Source organism: Semicossyphus pulcher, unplaced genomic scaffold (genome assembly GCF_022749685.1).
Source record: "Semicossyphus pulcher isolate SPU_LCO1_2020_fin unplaced genomic scaffold, fSemPul1.0.p SCAF_1, whole genome shotgun sequence".
Taxonomy (NCBI): domain Eukaryota; kingdom Metazoa; phylum Chordata; class Actinopteri; order Labriformes; family Labridae; genus Semicossyphus; species Semicossyphus pulcher.
In genome coordinates, this window is record NW_027211603.1 from 6064146 (window position 1) to 6087173 (window position 23028).

Here is a 23028-nt window from a genome sequence, read left to right on the forward strand (position 1 = left end):
CTGTCAAATAGAAAATCTTAAGTCCTTAGGCGTGTTTATTTCTCCTGCTTCATTATTTACTTGTGAAGAGCTTTTAATTTTCTCCCCTTAGGTTATTTCTTGGCTGTGTGATTAATCTTAATCTCTTCTCTGTCAAGATATGGCGGCAGTAGATTCCAAAATTTCTTCTTTTGCATAACTGTAGCCCTTTCTGATGGCCAGAATACATTTGTAGACAAATTGGTTTCACAGCTCTAATACTATACATCAGGTCAGTCCCCAAATGAATTCAGAATGTTGGGACTCCAATCGTAAACTAGGACATTTTTTAATCTCACATGAAATATTAAAGAGATGGAGGAGCTTATTTTGAAGAACAGTCCGTTTTGTCTCTCTTTTTTCTTTCCACAATAATTTGCTGTTTGTCCTGAACAAGCTGTGCCTCAGTTCCAGTTTGAGTGCAATTCTCCTGCCAATGAGTTGCTTATTATTGATAGTGAATAAACACAATTCATTCATCCATATCAGCCTCTCTTTCACAGCTCCTCTACACTGGTTTCATTACAGAATCGATTTTAAAGTTGCAGTTATTACTTGGCTCAGCGACGTCTGGCTGCTTACTGCTGCTGCTACAGCTGTAATTCTATAAAGTGTGTCCTGCAAGTTTCTCTTGCTTGAAATTGAGGCATAAATAAAATTCCATCCTTAAAACACTCTTACAAAACAGCTACTGTACTATAGAGCCTCCAGTAGCAGTCATGTTTCTGTAATGTGCAGCAGCAATGGAGTGTGGTAGTGGAATAGAATTTCCAAAGAGATGACCAGTTATGGTGTCCAGCCATCGGAGACAGAAGAGATCGGTTGCATCATAAACAGTGATTTAAATCAGTCATAGGGAAAATTCAATCATAGAGGGAAAGAGTGAGTGATTTTTCTCTACTTACGACAGCAGGACACATCAACCAAACTTAAATGTTTGGATTGTTTTTGCCTTCTTGAAACATATTTTCCTTTCGACTTCATGCTTTCATGAGTGTTACAGTTAGTGCTACCTTTATTATTTTAAATCCATAGAAGCGTATGACCGAGATGCAGCAGCTCCTGGCAGGTTTGCTGGAGCATGTCATGAGGCTTATTCTCAGAAATGTGAGTATATGGATACAACAAAAACATTCAGAGTGTTGTGGCTTTATCATCTTAAAACAAGCGTTGCATTTAAACTTTCCTATTGATAAAGTGTTTTGGGAATACTTTACCCTTATTTTATCTCTGTCATAAAGCCAATTAACATTATACAATAGTCTGGGTGAATACTTAATGCTGATCGCCTGCAGTGTGTCAATTATTTCCAGACTGTGAACACCTTCTAAGTAGCTCTGATGAAACGTTAACTTGATGGCATTAGGGTTAGGGTTATGTGTGTAAAGGGTTTATGATAGAAACCATGCATAAACTCTGAACTGATTTTATTCATTGGACCAGTTGTATTCTCTTGAAAAGCCAACAGCAATCTTTCCTCCAGTGTAGGGCTGCACAGTTTATGGAAATATGAGTCCAAAAGTCCAATATCCGAATTATAGAAGCTGCAACATTTTGACAAAGGTAAAATATGTGACAAAACTTTATACTGAAGTAATGTAGCGCTGCACAGGTCAGCTGGACCTTGAATTCTGTTCTCCAGATGTCAGAAAACATGTTTGTTTCGTACACACCCCAACAAATGTAACACCATCGTGATTTTAAGAGATTTTAATGAAAAATTGTGATGCAAAAATGGTAATTCCCACCAATCCTGACTCATATTGCAATTGTAATATCAGTCAAAGTAATCCTATTATGAATTTTTCCCCATATTGTGTTGCTCCAAAACCGTGTATGATCATGTTTTCATTCAGAGTATGCACAGAGAGGAGGGGGGGGGGGCTATTTACAAACGGTCCGTTGTCAGTGTGTTAGAGAGAGAGAGACAGAGAGAGGGAGGGAGAGAGGGAGGGAGAGAGAGAGACAGAGAGAGAGACAGAGAGAGAGACAGAGAGATAGAGAGAGAGAGAGACAGAGAGAGAGAAAGAGAGGGAGAATAAAGAAGCTAATGCGCTGTGTTCAGCTCTGCCATGAAATAAGATTTAAACCATTCTAAATAGTAAAAAAAGATAGAAAATCAATATTTGGCGGTCAATGTTGATATTTTGGCAGGCAGCCACAAATAAATCAATGTATTGAAAACACTGTGCTAATATTAGCATTGAGCTCAAAGGACAGCTGCAGCTCACAATATGCAGCTTAGACTGATGAAAACTGAGCCAGGTGTGACAATGGAAATAGGATACCATGGCCTAAAATGATCTCACTTTGACGTGCTATTTTGGTTCGCAGTACAATACACAATACAGAGATCCTTGGGAATCTGGTATAACATTTCTACCAGGTCTGAATGCACTACATGATTGTATGACCACACTGGCAAGTAGCAACATTAAAAGACTGCAGTGAGATGAGTATTTAAGGCAAATACTAAATGTGTGCTTCACTGTAAAGCAAGACGCTCTTTGAACATTACTTTACTTGCAGCAATGGAGATTACCTATCTTTTAATGATGGAAAATGTGTCTTCACATTCATTTTTATACTAGATTACCATAAAATGAGCACCCCGTAGTATAAAATGTTATTTATTTTAATAGAATTTCCATCTGCCCATCCTTTTAAACAAGTTTTTCAGGAGTTAATGAACACATTATCTTCAGAGCAGACCTTGACTGTGAAATTAATTAGACAACATAAAATCCTTATGAGGCATAAAGCTTCATTTTACACATAAATATTGGGTATTGCTCAGCTGGAAATGGGTTACTTAAGGCAACAAATTAATAGTGTCACCATTTTGGGGAGTCATCGGTGATAAAACAACCTCCGGACTTGGACAGAGCGCTTGCACTTCTTGAGCTGCCAAATGTGTGAACAAATTAATTTAGTTACAGTCGATGATAAGTTGTTAGTCAGATTATTTTCAACTGCTCTCTTATACACTCCGAGGAGCAGTAACACTCTCGTTTGGTTCATTTAATCAAAACATTTACCTAATTGAAAATCTGCTCTTTAGATGTAATATGTTCACAAACCACAGCCTTTCAAAGCATTACTATTGTGCCATAGCATAATGTACAAGGAAAGAATAAAATACAGAAAAGTATGTATACTGGTAGCTCAACATGTCAATACATTTAATGACACACTTCTTTTGTTGGCAGAAAGGAGCACAATACTGTAGGACTGGCTTGTTTTCCTTATTCAGTGTGTTAACATGCACACCTGCACGCTCATTTGACTGGTACCAGATCAGAGAAATACACCATTTATTATAAATGACAGACACATTTAAATTTAGGCGCAGTCACTTGTCTGTGAAAAAATAATGGAGATAAGTGCTACTGTTTGAACATTTCGGACATGGTTTCTTTCAGACGGCAGCGCCAAACTGTGTGGAGAAAACATCAAAACACAATTTAATGATGTCTGAAAATAAAGGCCACTGCACACTGACACACGATGGGTGGTGAAGTACCCCGACTCCTTTTCTCTAATCCACCAACTGGTTCTTAATACTACAATTTCAATTTCAGAGAAGAGAGGCAAGAATGTGTCAGTACAACAACTCTCATAACAAGTTCTGTCTCTAAATATGTTGAACTTCCAAAATTATTACTTGTAATTCTGGGATTTTTCTAAAAATATAGATTTATCTTTTTTATTCTACTTCCATTTTTTTAAACTGTGTATATTTTGTCACAAATAGGAGTAGATCAGCTTTGTCTTCTTTTTATCTACAATTGTTCCTTATAGTCATGTCAGACTTTTCAACTGCTTGTGATATAAGAAAACGGAGACCACGTTTTCAATTTAGCGTTTCAAGTAACAGAACTAGGGCACTAATAATGGGTTTTTGTGCTTTGTACATCCATGAAAGAAAAATACAACAAACAGCATAAAGACCCTAACAACATCTTTCTCTTTTTTGTGCTGATAGAAGGATTATTCTTGAGAGCGAATCTCCACATCCTTTCAGAAAGTAACCCACCAATCATGTAAACTTAGTTTATTGGCGAATGTTTTTCATACCATCAATGTGCTTTTTTTCAAACTATTACCTTAAATGGGACGCCCGGGTAGGTAACGCTGTAGAGGGGATACCATAAAAGCTGAGTCCTTACCGCAGTGGCAAGTTTTTGATTCAAACCATGGCCTTGTGCTGCATGTTATTACTTCTCTCTCACCCCCACATTTCATGTCGTTCCTAAGTCATCACTTTCAACTTTTAAAGGCAAAATGGCCCCAAAAACCCTCTCAAACTATTGCCTTACTTTGGTTACACGCAGCAATCAAGTTGTTTGGTGCATGTCAACATACTGATTGAGAATTGCCCAATACAAATTTACAGAAACTAGATTATTGGAAATTCAACATTTGCTTTTAAAGATTCAGTCCCTGAATTAAAAAAAACATGTTTGGGTATAGTGTCAAGATGCGGTTTGCAGCTGTGCAATTCCTATCACTCATAAACCGAGTACATATTTGAAGCGAGGATAGTATGCTTCCTGACTGCAGTTTGTAAGCTTACATTGCCTCCGTTTGGAGGTTCACATGATCTTCATGTTGAATTGTATTGGTGGCTCAGTTGGACTGGCCTCCTCGGTTTCCTCTTTACGTGGTACGTATTCAACCTCTATACTTGACTTCGTATTGTCTTTCCCTCTGCTCCAGAGGAATAATATTACAAGACAGAAGAGAACAACTCCAAGGAAAGAGATAAATCCCATGGTGGTTGCAATGATAAGTGTCTTTACATCAAATGGAAATGGAACTGAGGCCCGGGTCACATTTGTTCCTTCATCGCTGGGCTGGTTGGAAATAAAGGCAAATGTCTTGTTCGGCTGATGGGGCCAATTGGGGGAGTAACTATGCACAAAAAGGTGGGCCGCTTTGGTGTCATTGCCAGCTGCATTGCTTGCAATGCACAAGTAGGTGCCATTGTCCTGGATTTGGGAGTAACGCACCTCCAATGTGCCATCATAGGACACAGAAAGTCTTGACCCAACAGTTTTGGTAGTAATGTATTCCTTTTTAGGGGAAAGCCACATTATCACAGGGACTGGATCACCCTCAGCTTGGCAAGCGAAATGAACAGTAGTTCCTTCATCTACGTGGCTCTCTTGAACCTTATAATCCAAAATTTTAGATTTCTGGCAGATGAAATAGTTAGGAGGGAGGATATCAGGGAAGTCCTTGAACTCTTTTCCTTGCACAACCTCAGGTGAACTGCACATGGGCTGTTGTCTGTTAAAGTTGAGCCTCCACCGCCGGCGGAAAACCCAGAGCAAACGACAATCACAGGCCAGTGGGTTGTCATACAAAGCCAAGGTCTCCAGGTTCCCCACTGAGTGGAAGACCGACTCCTCCAGGGTACTCAAGCTGTTGCTGGATACGTTGAGAACACGGAGGTGGTTGAGTCCTCTGAAAGAGTAGGGCTCAATGGCTGTTAATCTCCCTCCAGCCAAATGAAAAGCCTGCAGCTTCTGTAGATTGAACAGTTGGTTCCCTTCGACAGTATGAATGGGATTGAAAGAGAGATTTAAAAACCGAAGATATCTTAGGTGACTTATGGCTTGGTAGGGGATGGCAGTGAGATTGCAGTTTGTGATGGACAATGATGTGAGGTTGAGTCCAAACAAGCATTTTGAGGTCATGGTATCCAGGGCAGGCATATGAGAAATCTCCAGCACTCTGAGTCGATAAAGCCTCTTAAAGGAGTAATCCCTTATGACAGTTACATTAAGATAGCGTAATCGAAGTGACAACAGGTTATGCAGATGGCTTAGGGCATCAGTGGGCACTGAGGGCAGATTGCATCCCTCAATGTTGAGGCTTTCAAGGTTGCTGAGGCCATGAAATGATCGTGGTGAGATGAAAACAAGGTCATTGTCCCCAACCTCCAAAGCCCTCAGGTTGTACAGCTCCTGAAACATATAGTCAAGCAGAATGACAATTTTGTTCTCACTTATATCCAGTTGTGTGAGATTGGTCAGACCTGTGAACACCCCAAGCTGAATGAGCTTGAGCTGGTTGCTGCGCAAACCCAGGATTCGTAGGTTCATTAGGTTGCTAAAAGCCCCAGGCTCAATGGACGAAATTGTGTTTTCGTTGAGTTGCAGCTCCTCCAGCTGAGGGTAATTAATGAACTCCTCAGGACCGACAGTTTTCAGACGGTTCTTGCTGAGGTCTAGCAGCTTTGTTTCAGTGGGAATGCCTTCCGGAAGAGCTGCCAGTCTCCGTCGATGGCACACGACCGAACGCTCCTGACCGTTGCAGTCACATCGCGAGGGGCAACCGGTGGTGGAGCCAGAGAGGACGGTGCCCAGCATCAGGATCAGGATGGGCTGCCAGCATGCCACCAAGTAGCTGTGCCCTCCTGTGTCCCTGAACACCATCCTACTGCTTACCTGTGGAGACAAGAAAAAAAGAGGGGTTGGTAAAGTGAAGGTGGTGGTGCACAATGGCCAGAACAGTTTTGAACAATGCTGTATCACACTCACAACAGAGAAATCAATAAAAAAGAATTGGGGGAATCCTGTATGTTGTTCATTTATGAAAGACCAAATCAATTGGCCTTTAATCACTTTTACATTTTCAATGAATTCAAGAAGAACTATTAAATAGGTAAATGAAAATAACACAAATTTACTGTATCTTGAGAGTTCAATAATTGCTTTCCTGAAATACTTTACTCACATGTCATGAAACTTTTGTTTACTGTGATATGAACACGTTAATGGATATTCTATAGTCTGATAAAAGATGTTTCTTGTAGCTTGATGAAGCAGGTTTCATGATGATAAACCAGAAGTTACAGGCACTGTTTGACTCTTTCCTAGAATATGAGCTGAATACATTTGTTGAAATCACAGTTTTTCTTCTGTCTGCACACCTTAACAAAGATACAAGCCGCCTTCCCACTTTCCTTGCATGAAATTTCATTGTGTTGGCTTACCCCCAAGTAATGAAATCAGCCAATCAATATTAGGGCTCGGTCACACAATATAACCACCCTGCTGTGCTTCTGACTTCGCAAGTGTGCTGAAAACAATTACCTCCACTATAGCTGACACGTTGTCTCCGCTCTTACAAACTATTTTTAATTAGAAACCAAAAACTGCCATGGCACTCATTGAAATGGCTCCTCCAAGTATTCACGAACTTAACACATCCCATACCACTGCTGAGCTGTTGACCTTGCAGTGATATAAAACAGAGATTGCTGCCAAGTGGTGATAAATGGAGGGAGGGAGGTTGTCAGAGGACTTTAAACCCCCATTTGATTTCGGCTCGGGGGAACTTTAACTTGCTAAAACCTTCAAGCTCTACTTCTCACATCAATCATTCCAGTTCAGTCATGGCTACATCTGTGAGACACTCTCAGAAGAGTCTCATGCAAAGTAAGAGATCTGTCACTGTGATAGAAAAAAAGAATATTTCTACATCGTATTTTTTATTTTGTTTCATAAGACTGTTTATATAATGATATCTTGGACTTGATTAAAGCTTTTACTGTTTTTTCCGTGCAATGGTGCTTCTGAAGGCTCGAGGTTGTAAACACAGTGTATATATATTGTATCTGTGAGACACACACAGAGGAGGAGACCTTACTCATTGAGTTTCCTTTCAACATTTCTATTACAGCTGTGTAAGACTGGCCTTGTTAATGTAATGACGACTTGGACTTAATTGATGCTTTCACTTATTGTCTGCGCAAGACGGTATCTAAGGGCCAGAGGTTGTAAAACACAATGCACAACATTATGTATGTGATAAGGAAGTTGTACATCTATTCAGCTGTACAAGTGGGAAATTAAGTTCCACATTAACATGATGCTATTACACGATAAACAGCAATGTAAAGATGAATATCTTTAAAATCTCAAAGTGGGAATTCTATTATGAGAGGTTAATACAGTCCTTGTCCAAATTTTCATTATGCTGAACATTGTCGTAACACATGGGAGCTGAATAGACACTGCACATTCTTTCTGTTGCTCATTCACCACAGGAGTGTTATTTTGTAAGGGCTCTTCAAATGATCGGCTTAGTGCTTGTTAGAACCTCTTTGGCTGTCTACCACGGTGCTGTAGCGCTAAAAAAAAAAAAATTCAACCTGATAGTGAGGATTAGAGTGATCATTTATCGCACCAACACAAATGACACATCCCTCCAAGTGTGTTAAAGTCTTGGGACTGAGGCAGCTTGGATTGTGGTCCGAGTAGTTCCAATGGAACACTAATTACAGCTTTCATTTTCACTTCCTCCAGAGCTGTTAATATCTGTTGGCTGCATATGTCGGACACGTTGGGCATCAGTCCAGTGCGAATGGGGCATTGTGAGAAGGCAGACTGTCAGAATGAAAGCTAGTGACTATCGGTTACTCCCTTGTGATATGCCACTCTGTTCTTTCTCTAAGTATGGAAAGCATGCACGGTATTTTCAGATGGGATGGTGGAATATTTCCTAAACCAGCGAGTCTAGTGCACAGACAAAAATCTCATACATAGCGTAGGAACACGTTTAAAATCCGATCCAGTGTGACAAATGCAAAAACCTTAGCGTGAAATGAAATATTACTAAGATACTCAGTGCAGAAAGCGGGTGACAAGTTTATCTGTTTGACGCACAATGTGATTCTATCTTGTCAAGTCAGGAATATGAATGAGGATGTGGGTCACCGGTGTCATTGCTAATCGAAAACAAGCAAAAGCAAATGCAGCAGTGATTTTCTTACCAGAGAACCATGCATGATTTATGATTCACAGTGTAGTAAGGGCAGGGGTACTATCTTTGTAATCTGGCCTCACAGCCCAGATCTACTCACTGTATCACCACTTTGTTTTCACCTTGAGCTGTAATTCTGGAAAAAAAGGAGTCGGCAAATAACCTCTCAATTACAGCAGCACAGTGGCTTCTATACACTGTTTCTAGTCTCTATGTTTAGAGAGGACTTTAAGGTATTTTCTTCTTTCAAAAGAACACAGTTTAATTTTAGCCTTTGATCTACCATTTCTACATTCCTTGTCCCCGCATTGATTCTTTCCATTCCTCCTTTTTGATTGTATTCTGCAGAGGCAGAATATGAGTGGACAACCTTTTCCCTTCTGCCCATCTGTGACTGCTTGCATTTTCTCCCCGGACCTCTCACCCTGTCATAGTCTCCTCTCAAGAAGCATGTCTCGGCTCACCATTAGTCAGTTGTTCCCTTGGATCTCTGCAGCCCCTCTCCTTTGGTGCCATGTGGTTTGATACAAGCTAGACCGAAGAGGAGAGGTGTGCACTGTTAATGGGTCACGAAATGTCTGCAAGCAGCATGCAGACAAATGAGCTATATGCTTCAGTGCATGCATGCCCTTCGGTTGTTTTCAGTTATCGTTAAGTACCTTTCGCTGTCTGAAGGGCTATTGGGATGTGTACATTAAAGGGGGAGTTGGTGCTCTTATTTAATATAATTAAACCCTGTCTATGAACAGAAAGCAGACAATGTAAATAGCTGATGAAGACTCACTTTGACTGTAGAGTAAACAAATCATAGATGCAATTAAAAAGTTTTGCCGTTAGCTGCAAACCAATACACTGCAGCACTACTTGTCTGTCATGTCCCTGTTGGATAGTTTGAACTTGTGACTGCTGTCATGAATCATCAAAGCAGCTGGAGTTCTGAGAGTATTTCCCCTGATATATTAAATAATTTAGCTGTTTGCTTTGATTGATGTGCATGCAGTTATGACGCAAACGATTTGTCTACTTTTTCTGTTCATAGCTGACAAGCGCTGCAGCTGAGAATCAATAATATCCTCCTATTTCATGAAGGATTATGCTATTTTTGTCCCATCCTAAAAGGTGTGAGAATAAAAAAATCTTTGGGAGACATCATTTAGAAGAAGGGAAAAACAACTGTGATGTCTTTGGTTGAAAAAATGTGTTGCTTCTAGTTTGTTTTTAGTTAACAGCATGTATTACACGACTCAATCACCTCAAGAGAATCAAAAATATACAACCCACAATTCCTCTTGTGCACCCCGCTCCTGTTCCTGTCTGATGCTTTCTTTTCTGTTTATGACAGCTCATAAATGAATTAACACAACTTCTAGCTTCAGCTTTCTTCGTTAGAGATGTGAATCGCGTGCTCATTTGCACCTCACTTCTTAATAACTTCCGTTAACGCATCTCTCAAACAGATTTTCTTTTGCAACTGTTTAGAGAGTAGTGCAGATGAAACAAAAGGCTGAGGCTACAGCTGCAAAGTAACACAGTAAATATGTATTGGATTTAAGAGATTAAAGATTGCCACCAGTGGTATGTTTGCGCTCAACTGACAAATTTAAAGCAAACATTAAAAAGCGCAACAATCAAACAAACAAGAAAACATTGTGGGCTGCGTGGAAGTTACAATGTTTGCAGGGGATTAATGTGGACGAGCCTTTTAGAACATCCACAGGCTCATGTGGGAGACTGAGCCACACCTGCAGTACGTGATATCTGAACAGCAAACATTAGCAGTGCTGTTTTTAAGTGCTAATTATATTATCAACAGGAAAGGTTCCATGTTATGTAAGTTAATCTTCTTAGTAAATCAAAATGAGATGATTCTCTGCACTGTGTTAGAAATAGAAATAGTGAGATGGAAGCTCTAACATGTTCAGATCTCGACTGATCTTAATGTACAGACTGTAATGACATAACAAATACAGCTATAATGACCTGGTATCATAATTAAGTTCAGTAAATATGTGCCGGTAAACATAGAAACATCAGAAGTGCATTGCAGTAAAGGATGCCAGCTAATCGACATCCTGCAGGAGAATGAGCAGTCAGATACGAGAAATCCCATAAAAACAAATCCTCCATGGAAACCTCAGATAAAGGCTACACCCCCTGCAAACCTAAAAAAGAAAACTGCACAGCCTGTCGATCCACTATGCCAGGATGGAATGGGAAGAACAAAATGGTTCAGTGCATGGGAACTACCCCTGTTGGGATGCAGAAACACACCTGCATGTGGTCAGCGAGCCATCAATCTCTCTCTTTTTATCCTCTAGCTAACGGGGCTCTCAGCCAGAAAGTCATGCACTTTTGCCTCAGAAGTTTCTGCACAGAACAAACCCACACTCACACACACACATTTTTTTTTTTTTTTGGAAGGAGATGGTGTCAAGAGAGATTAGGGGAGTGCGGATAATTGTAGTGATCACTCTTGAGGACAAGCAAATGCAGAGGAGCTTCTTTTCAGAGGAACAGATCATGCAGAAACGAAAATGTTTGACTATATTTAATTACCTTTGTCAGATCGCATGTCTCCATAACGCACTGTATATATTCTCATAATGTAGCTTTCAGACAGCCGACTTGAAAACAAAAGGGCCTGCCAGTAGATCACTCCTCAAAACACGACTTGCCCCATAATCCAGCAGTAGGAGTGTTCAGGAGTCAAACAGTTTCACGGGGTGCTAACGATTTACACCAGTATTTAGAGCATTATTCACCGAAATTAGTTTTCTGCAGTGTTCCGCAAAGAGATTCTTTCCAGGCTTTTTAAGAAGCTGTTCACGGAGGCCTTAGAGACAGAGAGGTGTGCGCTGACAAAGCTCTGTGCCGCTGCGGAGACAATTATGACCACAGAATCATAATATTGTCCATAACATTATGTTGGCTCCAAAGAAAAACGAGGAGAAGAGCGGACTATTTAACTGGAAATCTCTTTGTGTTACCAACCAGCTGCCTGGACATAAAAACTTGGCTTGAATAATAAGTGTTGTTTTTAAAGGGATCTATAGGTGATATGGAGCTGAAGTCTGCAGTTTGGGCAAAGATAACAAGCCTTAAGCCAACAATTTCATAGAGATACTGAAGCTCGGGCCTTCATGCTGGATGGTTTTCCGTTTGACAGGTGACACTGTAGATGAATGGTCTCGATGATGCCTGTTCTCTATCTAACATCACCAACAACTGTGGTTAATGGAACTGAAAATACCGGTCTCCATTAGGCTTTCCATTTGACTGTGTCCGTTTAAAGTACTTTTACTGCACTCTGACCAACACAAGATTCATCCAGCTGACAGGAAACACGGCTGCAAGTGTTGGATGCTGGCCAAGCAGGCCGTGGGCTTTTATTGTCAGTTAGAACAAATCTTATAAAAACCATCACTCTTAGTGTCACACGTTGACATACACTCCCCTTTTAAATAGCATAATTACATATGATAAATTCAACATTTCCTCTGTGTGATATTTCTAAGAGTAAAGCAATAATTAACGTGCGCTTTAAACAGTGAGCCATGCAACCTTTTCCACTGCTCACCTCGCTGCGTAAGTGCTCGTGAAAATTAATTGTTCATGATTTAATCCTGTCTGGGCATGTCACGTCATGTTAACATTACGCACTGTGTATGTCCCTCCACAGGACCAGCACTGTGTTCAAAGACACCCTTACTCTGCCGGCCAATAGCAAGTCAGTGAGGATTGCATCATTCTCACGTTGTCCTTCTCTGTAGCATTGATCTGGAAGTAACCAGCTTCAAGATCAAATCCCTCTCTCATCTCCTGTGCGGTCGGTGGACGAGACTAACCTGATCACCTTTGATCCTCCGTCCTCTGTAGTGCGACTAAAACTGTTCAATGGAAACTATTTTTGTGTGAGACACTCAATTTGTCACCACCTGATAAGCGTCAGTTCATTATTGGCTACCACAGTTTTTTAACATGACTAATCCTCCAAGGTCAGTCGCTACTAATTATGCAAATAGGCCATTTTTCACAGAACACATTTATTTAAAAACAAAGGCTTAATTCCATGTAACTATTCAGGTTTCAGGTTCCGAGCATTTTCAGTCCATTACAAGAAGCAACTACTTTTTCTACCATGACAAGTCAAAATGTCCACTATCAGAAAGACTCCTTATAATGCTCAGGAACTACAACGGTAGACAAAAAGAGCTGACATGGATCACCAGTAAAATGAAAAGAGATTCCCCAGTAACACAGTGCTAGTCATTCGAACGCTGCAAAGATATAAAACATTATAACATTACAACCAAACAGAATAAAACTGTGATTTGCATCAGTCCAATAACAAAACAGGACGACACAAGACTTAAAGATATAATCTTGAAGATTTTTATGTAAATAAACGTCTGTTAAGTCACTGTCTATTGCCGAATGGTGATTGAGCCTATGGCCCACTGATGAAGGCCTTTGCATTTGCAGTATTACATACTGGGTGTCTGTGGTGACCTTCGTGGAAAAAAGTCACAAGTAGCGCCCAGTTAGTGACACGTTTTCCATCACCCAGCAGTGGTTGGTCTGCCAGAGAGGGTAGGCGGAGCTAAGCGGCTGCTTTTCTGGTCTCTGCAAGTGTTGCGAGTAAACAGTAATCTACTATGGCTGAACAAACAAAGAAAAGATGGATGACTACAGATACAACTTCAACAAGAAGTGAGAATCCAAAGAAAAAGAAACAAATTGGACGCTCAGATGAAGGCAAACAGTCTAAAAAGGAAAGCGACCGTCAGCGAGGAAAATCAAGAGTTACAACCGGGGCCGACCGTGGACGTCTGGTTATTTGGGAAGAGTACTCCCACAATTGCCATTTATCGCCGCAAGGTGCCGCCAAATAGAACGAAACTGAGAACTTCCAGAATTTCGGTTTCATATACTTGTGTGATTAAACACATCACACACTCTCCTTCAGAACATATTGCTTTATTAACCGCACCCAATGTTTTCATCTATCTTGCCTCCATCATGTTGAAGCAATGTGTTTTAATTTTGATGGGCGTTCATTAAAAATCTGATCGGTCTGCACCCTGCTGTGTATCTACACTGTGTATCGAAGTTTGGAAATTGTCAATATGCCACAACACCATGTAGCCTGACCACAAACAAACACAGATGCGGACCTAGACAGAGCACATATGCTTGGACCATCTGCCGTGCATGCAGACAAAGACTCTGAGACTCATACATTTTAAAATGTCTAATCCTAAGCATCCCAGAAACGGACAACGAGAGTGCTTACAAAACATTTTGTTTAAAAGAGAAAAAAAGTAGAAAAAAAAATATCGACTCACATTCAGCAAACAAAGCTGCTCTTTGGAGGAGAGGGTTAGAGAAATGTGCAGCGGGAAATCCTCGGCACTGAGAGTACTGATCTGACACCTACGTGTCATGCCCTGAAGAAGACTCCTGCTCAAACATGTGGGAGTCAGACATGCTTGAATAAAAGGTTTTTTACTACACTCAGAACTATGCCTTGGGTCTCTTTATCGTATGTTGAATGTATATAAATTAGGGCCGCCCAATAAGTTGTATTTTTGTTTTCAGTGCGATATGAACACAGGGAACACATCGCAAAGGCAGCCTGAGATGCAGTAAATAAGAGCAAACATTTTAGTATAAGATAGGGCCCTGGTTACATGGGCCAAGTGTTTACACCATTTGCCCAATCAGAAGAAGCCCCAGATAGCAGCAAGCAACCCTCACATTAACTGCTGTCAAGAGGTGGCGACTGTGATGTTGCATAGCCAATTATCTAGTAAGGGTAAAGGAGCGAGGAAAACTGTTATTGACGAAGACATTGCTGTGAAACGCACATCACTTCTCTTAGTCTGAACTGTATTGTTCAACAGAGACATTAAGTAACTCTGAAGCTAATCTGGTGATTTAAATATGTGCTTATTTATAGCACGATGTTCCAGCACATCGCAGATCTTCCATGTACCAATCAGGTGAACTGTGAATGGAGTAGTATGCATCCAGGCTGGAGACAACACAAAGCTGCAGGCTGGGCTATTCACTCTACGAGAGACCTGCAATACCTACTGCTCTATTTTACAGATGAGTCATTTGGTTTAGTGTTTGTATGGAAAGTAAAACTATATGGGGGTTGTTGTTTTGTCATCATAATTAGGAATGCACCAATTTTTTCAATAACTGTAATTTTTGTAATTATTAACGCCCTTGTCTGGATAAGGGGCCAAAATTAACTTTGATTATACAAAAAATAAATCTATTCAGGCATTCATCACACTCTTTGATAACGCATGAATTCAATCTTTCAAATTCCCTTTTTATTCAAACTTCTTTTATGTAACGATCATCTTTCTTCAAAGAATAACTGCCTGAAAAGCCTCTTTAGCCTGTTTTACAATCACCTGGTCAGAGTACAAACATCTTTCAGAGCTTACAGCCTAACAAAAATCTTTCTGAAAACATAAATACTTTTACGTCGAAACAAAATTTACTGCATAATTAAAGCTTTTAAATCATAAAAGCATCGACTGCTGCCATCGGCGCATGCCACCTTATTTGCCGATGGGTCAACACGGATGATATCGGCTGATTACGATGTTCAGCCAATGCATCGATGCATCCCTAATCATAATACTTTTCCCCCTTATTCTTTAGTAAAATATGTGAAATGCATCCTGTCTTTGACATTTCCTCAAAAGTTCTTTAGGCCAAAAAGCACAACAGTTATTATTACAAACATCTAAATGCCGACATGATGCTGATACATTTGCATTCGCTTACCAGCTCAGGATCAACAAGATCAATTAGATCCATGAAAAGGGATGTTGAACCAGCAAAATGATCCTGATCCCAAAAAAATATTGGAATAACAGAGCCTGCAATAAAGCATGCACTATATTTAACCTATTCTACAGTATTACCATGCTGATCGGTTTATGGTCTAATACGTCAAAAGAGGCCTTTCTTCATTAACACTCGTTCCTCTTAAAAGTCAAGTAGGATGAGCTGTAATTACACAAACCTTTATCCCAGACTGTAAGATGTGTTTGATTTTGCCTTGGTTGCATTTGTAAAACTGCCCAAATTGGGGTTGTGCTGCTTGACATCGCCATCACAACATCGTGATTTCTTCGCTTTTTTTTCCGCCACACTTTGCTCCTTTATCGGCCCACATAAATCTCATGTTTTTACCCATGACTCATGTTTTTTTTGTGAAGTCGCAGCCAAAGGACTCGAGTCGTGTTGTCCTGTCTCACACTTTCTGCCACAACACTCCCCTCTGTTTCTGTCACCTTCCTTTGCTTCTGTCAGAGTCACTTTTGTTGTTTGTGGTTATTTTGAGACCCGGCAAGTTTTCCGCCTAACTTCATAGATGTCTGTTTACAGTGTGTGACTACTATTATAGAATCTCTGTAGATAGATTAGATGTGAAATGATTGAAACAAGTGGGATCAAGCTTAAAAGTCGTTCCTTTTAAGAGTGAGTTCAGGTTTGTTTCAATTTTTAAGAGGACTGTGCAGATACATATTATCAAGGTGTTGGAACAAAGCAGGCTACATTAAACACACTTCAAATAGTCTTTACTGCACACTCAAATTGTAAATGAGCAGGGTTTTTAGATTGAATTCCCCCAGGGTTCTTTTATTAACAACTAAAAATGCGTTTGCACGTTTGTTAGCTGTGTTTTAGAATTAAAGCTGCAAATTTGACCCACAGAGAAGAACTCAAAGCAGAGCCACAGCCCAGGAGCCTGAACACACCATCGCGAGAGACTAATGTGAGACAACAGAACACGGCCTGAGGATGGCTCATGGTTACTTACTCATTCACTTGGATTTAACACATATATTCTTCTGGACTCTTTGCCTGACCATTTGATAAATGCTCCAGTACTCGCTTTGCTTTTAGTCTTTCGACTCCTGAAGAAATATATCTCGGACTCTCTGGTTTTCAGTTGTTCGACTGTCTTTACCAGGCACTCGACTCTCCAAGAGATACTGGCCCATACTCTGCCGTTTCACACTGGGCAGGTAGCGTACAATCAGTGTGTGGGAGCTTTTGAGCTGGAAGCTTTTGAGCTGGGAGCAGCAGCCCACGGTTATTATACGGGGGGTCAGTGAGAGCCAGAGGGACTGAACCAGACGTGCTGGTGAACCAAAACAATTAACTGGAAGAGGCGAGAAACTGCAGACTGGGCTATTCATTCTCTGAGACCAGCAGTACTAACGACTAGCTGTGACAGATGAATCATTCAAGTTGGAGTTGAAACGATGACAAAATGGGGATTTAATTTGCCAATCAAATTACCTTTTTCCCCCTGGTGATTATTCTTCAAACAAGTGAAATACACCCTGTCTTTAACGCTATTTCCTCAAATTGCTCTAAAAGCACAATATTTCTTATTCTATCAAGATCTTAATAAAGACACGCTGCTGATGTATTTGCATCTTATTGTCAGCTCCTAATCAACAAGATAAATTAGATCCTTTAAAAAGGGATGCTGACCGAGCTAAATGATTCTTATCCAGAGAAGATATTGGACAAACAGAGCCCGGAATGAAGCATGCACTACATTTAACCTTTTCTACAGTATTACCATGCAGATCTGCGCCTCGGTTCAACAACATCGTCTAATACTACAAAAGAGGCTCTTTTCTTCATTAGCACCCATTCCTCTTTAAAGTCAAGTCGGATAAGCTGGAAATTACACAAACCTTTATCCCCGACTCACCATCGGGGAATATAAGATGTTTTTTGGGGCTGGAATGAAAAAAAAAAAGGGCTAAATGCCACGCTAAAGGCAATTTTACCTCAGACAAGCCTCATACAGTTCCTCCTCCAAAGCATAATGGGAGATTGTGAGAGATTTTCACACCAAATCACTCAGGCAGTAATCACTGGCTACAGTACGAATATGAAGTGCTGTGCTTTTTTACGGATGCAAGGAAACTTAGACCCTTCATTTGGTTAGCGCATTCAAATTGCTTTGTTTACATCTGTTTTTGAAGGACCGCATCAGCTTTTGTGTTGAATGATAAATAAGCATAAAGATCCCAGAGGCTTAGCTGCTTACTGCCCTACTCTGAGGATGCACAAATACAGGGTAATAATTCATCATGTCCTCTCTTTCAAGTAGAAGAAACAAGACCAATGGTGCCACATATAACAGTCAAACTAAAGGATGGCATGAGCAGACAGAGAGATGAATGAATAAGAGACGTTCTTTGCAAGATTTGTATTGTGTATTCTACTATGTGAGAGCTTTACTGCAGCCAGGAACCTCAGCCCTCCATCCTACTAGCCCCTGACTGTCTCATATTTTGCATAAAGCTGTTATTATTAAATTTAAATGAGGAAGGCTGCAGCCGAGCAGCAGGACGGTGACCTTCTGAATACATTTGTAGAACGCAAATATGAGTATCCTGTGACGGATCTGCCTCCGTCTGTCACCTCGGCATCCAGCAGACACTGTACAAACACGAGCCCTGGCACTCTCCACCACAATCACTCTCACCATTTCCTCTTCAAGGTGGCTGATGTGACTTATTATGTGACAGTGTCTCGGTTCCACACGGATCGGCTTTCAGAGAAAGGCTTTAATAGCAACACTCTAGCTGTGTTCCCGGCCAGTTTATACGTCGCCTCTTTCTGGGGCATCACAAATGAACTGTTATGTGCAGGAGTGCCCTGATTTCAGCTGTAAGTAAAATGGGCTATAATTAGAATCTCAAATCAAACATGAGGAAAATTAAACATAAAACCCCCATTAAAGGCTTCAGATGGAGGGGAGCTTATCATTGGTGCTCACATAGAGCATATGCAGTAAACTCTGGAACAGATCTAGTGGCTTTTATTCCATTAGACTTTTATTCAGTGTTATGCAGACGGCTGCATCGCAGAATATTAAGCATATGACAGCATGGAACAAAGCAGTGTGAAAAGCAGTAGCAGCACAGCTTTCAGTCTGTCCAGCTGCTGTGTTTTGTTTGTGGAACCAACTGAAGTTTGGGCCCCGTGGTTTTATTTCATGTTTGCATTGTCTTAATCTTTTTAATAGTGAACTAATATTGGTGAAAGGATTATACAAATGATATACAAGTGTTGTTGTTGTAATGCTATATCAGCTTACAAAGACAACATGTCCTTCATTCCTGTATTTCCTGACTGTTGGATGAAATGAGTACACACTGAAATGATCTTTTTGGACATCTAAAGCGGGGTACACACTACAAGATAATCGGCCCAATTTTGGGTTTGATTCCCCCCTTCCGACAATAGTAAGTCTTTTTTGTTGGTTCTAAAGATTATCTTGCCAGATGTTCCTGTGGTGTGAGGTCTGTTGAGAGTGATTTTATTTTCCCCAGATCTGCTCGGAAGGCTGTCGTTGCTGCACCGATATCAATCGTAAACATTAAACATGTTCAATATTTGACAGCCGAGCATGCTGTCTGTGGAATGTCACGTGGAACGGAACAATAGCCAATGGGGAAGCAAGTTGACTCAAGAAGGAAGCACAACAACCGCAGCCATGGTGACAAAAGCAAACGAGTATACAGTAATATGTACAGTCCGTGTTCACGCCGTCGCCACCACTTAATCCGCAGTTTGTTCTTTTTTCGTCCTGAATTTCCAATTCTTTCTGCCCATCGTCCGCCATGTTTGTTTACCCTAAAGTCTCGTTTGACTGCGAGAGTTTTGTAAGATTTCCAGTTGTGAGAGTGGGACTCTGGTTGTTGGTGAATGGAATCTGTTGGTGTGTGCTGCTTTGGCGTAAGCGTTGCTCTGCACACACTACAGGAGCAAAACTGTTAAATCTATGATTATATAGCGTCATGTGTGGGCTCTCTCACATTTTCAACATCTGTTAAGATTTGAAAAGTCTTTCAGTGTGGGCCAGGCTTTAGGAGCATCGGGAAGAGCCTCTCTGGATCTCTCTTTGCTTCAATATTTATAGATAATTCTAATATATTAGCATGCAAACACAACCGTATATTATTCTAATCCTCGAGGCCGCTGAGCAGCCTCAGAAGACAATGGTAGTTTTGTGCCTTACACAAGGAAACTACCTGTGTTCAGTGCAGCTATTAGAGCATTTCAAAGTATGTTTGGCATTTTAGCCATTAGGCTTCCATCAGTGTCTGCGGTAGCTGTTGTGGCTCTCAGAGATCAAACGGATCATCTCGTCAGAACATGTGTAAATCCTAAAAAGGGTTTGTAGAATGCAAAACAATGTTAAACCACGCTTTATTTGAGCTGCAGCTGGCGTAATGCTTTGATTTCACAGCCTGGAACTTTGCTTGTTTGGTCTGGTGTCGCCGTTTCACCGCAGCAGGAAGCTTCTTTTCATTAAAAAATACAGCTCAGATAAATGTCACTATCTTATACTTGGCTCCACATGGCATTTAGCAGCTGAAGAGATATGCAGGAAATGGTGAAGACCAAAACAGAGGGAAAAGAGTCAATAATATAGTTGTATCATTATACTGGGGAATACAGTATGAGCCCAACTATATGCTTATACTGTAATATATCATCTGAAAGTGTAACTACATTTACTATATAACACGTCCTCCAATGGTGATAATATGTCAGTGAGGTGTTTATCTGTTAATTCACATCCCCATTAGCTTCTGTACCTGCAGCCTGTTGTACTGCACCCAGTCGGGGGCTTAACCAAATAGAAATCAATTGATGCAGGTGAAGCATTGTGGGAGACGCCAGAATCTTTTGATATAACACCAATTTGCATCTTATGTAATCAAATCAATGTTCATTTCAGTCAAACGCAGTGTGATAATATATGAATTTTATTAGTAATAATGTATTCTCCGGTCTTTATAAATAACTAATGTGTGCATAAATGGTGCAAAAGCTGTATAATTAGGAACAAGTGCCTTTAACACATCTCCATTCACACACAGGGACACTTTTAGATCTGCAAACAGAACAAACTGATACTGACAAATACGTAGGTTGTTGAAAATAAGTTTGCCCGGCAACAATGGTGATGATAATCGCTCGTTTGTTCGCCAGATACAATCAGAAATTCATAGTCGTAAACATGCGGTGCTCATTTCAGTCTCCTCAAATTGTGCTCAGTGCTTTGGAGCTGCAGACTTGATACCAAGAGTGTCACGCATGAATAGGTACGGGGGGAAAAAGAAAGCAAGACTCCAATCAGCTGTCATAACCTGATTACAGGGTCCCAATTAAGAGCTTTGTGGGGATCATAAAGCCTTGACATGAAGAGCAGACCCTTCATTCTGAGACTGTTGGAGGTCTGGGGCTTGCAGAGGTTGTTACTGCACGATTAAAAGCAGAGAGGAAGAGTCCCCTCATAGCTGTCTGCCTGCTGGAGCGTTGCAGCCATGATTATGAAGATGCAAATATAACAAGCAATAGCAATTAACTAGAGATTGCTTATTCGGCCTGCATAAATAATCATACTTAGGCGACCATCATCGTCCCCACACGCGCCCTCCCCATACCCACCACTACCTCTACCAGCACCACCCATCTACCTAACCTGTGGCCAATCAAACACCTGCATAGGATCCCTCATCGCCCCTGGATATAGCCACCAGCAAAAGGCTGCTGAGAATGAATAAGTGTGAGTCTGGATGAGTTTGCTGGCATTTGAAGGGAACATGAATGTTAATGAGAGCAGATTAGGAAGCAGCAACAACCAGCCTGGCACAACACTCGGGGAGAAACACAAAACAGACGCTCTCCTGCTCAGCTTCGCACCTTGAGCTGTGATAGAAAAAGACAGGACATAGGTGTTTTTGGAATATCCCATGCGCACACACTCAATATAATGTTAACAGTTAGTATCTTGATTGATAAACACACCCTGAAAATGACTAAATGTACTTATTGTACAATCAGAAAACACATGCACACATTATTTGTGTGCTCCAACAACAACACAAACCCAGATTGTATAGCACACAGCAGAAATGAAACCCATCTGGATGACAAAGCACAAATAAGATCTGGAGCCCTCCTCTTTGAATTATCCCTCTCCTCTCAATCCCTGCCTTTTCCCTGTGATACACAATTTTATTCCTGACATTAATTTGCTCCCTGGCGATCCTCTGGCCCCACCACTGCACCATAATAAATCAGATCCAATGCCTCAGTGCTCAAAGCCCACCATAGAGACAGAGTACTTACCAGGACTGTCATGCAGAGAATTCTAATTCAGGCAGCTCCATGTTGCCAAGGAAATTCAAAATGCCTCCGAAAGCATGGAGACAGGGATGCAGGACTCGACACTAGGCTAGATTCAGATGGGAAAGAGGGATGTTTGCAGTGATGAGAATCCCTCGTCTGAGGGGCATTTGAGAAATGCCTTCGTCCTCTCCAGATGCGCTAAATCCGGCAGCACTGATAGGCTGACATGTAAACACACAGGCGGCTCTGCTGGCTCGCACACGCTCACATACATGCTGCACCTAGCAGAGACAGAGAGAGGAAGAGGGAGGGGCAGCTGATGAGAGGAGGTGGAAGGAGGAGCTGCAGTGCACTGGGAGGAATGAGAGGCACAGAGCGCAGGCAGCGAGGGGACTTGAAAAGAGATGGAGAGGAATGCTGTCTGATTGCACCGGCAGCGTCTTCCTCTGATTTCTTGTTTACTGTAGTTTTCCTATTTATGGAAGGATGGGAATGATGTGGTTAACTGGAATACAGGCTGCAGGGGGGAGAGAGGAGTAGGGAGCGAGCAGAGTGTGTGGTAACAGGAAAAAAAGGAGGTTAGAGAGGGAGACGTGCAAATAAAGCAGGAGGATGAAGATGAGCATAAAAAGTGAAGCAGGGTTATGAAGGGGAGGAGGGAGTGATGGAGCTACAGGGAGAAAGAGGAAATTAAATTCATTTTCTGCAGTATGCAAACGGCTAATGAGAGGCAACTTAAGGCTGTTGTGGAGAGGGATGAAAAAGTACTACTTCTATTTTGAAAGATTTTTCTGCCAGAGCTGAGGATTAATGCCACCCATAGTGCAAAGTCAGGTAATCATCACACAGACTCACCTTTGCCGTGAGGATCGGGGGTTTGGGTGGAGAAGCTGAGGCTTAACGGTGCTAATGGGCATAGGGAGCTGGCACACACATGCTGTCGGTGCCAAGGAGGCTCCACAGTCAGGGAGTGTTTATGGGAGATTATGGGGCTGAGGATTTAGTGGAGTGGTGGCGAACATGAAGGCCTCC

At 41.2% G+C, this 23028-nt stretch overlaps 1 protein-coding gene across 1 annotated transcript; it reads right to left on the minus strand.

The window, feature by feature from the left end:
- Positions 1-1747: 1747 nt before the first annotated feature.
- Positions 1748-22074, minus strand: lingo1b (leucine rich repeat and Ig domain containing 1b). Its single transcript, XM_069664037.1, has 2 exons — positions 21997-22074; positions 1748-6473 (listed from the first exon to the last, which is right to left on the minus strand). Exons 1-2 carry the CDS (start codon positions 22006-22008, stop codon positions 4614-4616), a joined length of 1872 nt encoding a protein of 623 aa, XP_069520138.1. The 5' UTR covers positions 22009-22074; the 3' UTR covers positions 1748-4613.
- Positions 22075-23028: the final 954 nt, after the last annotated feature.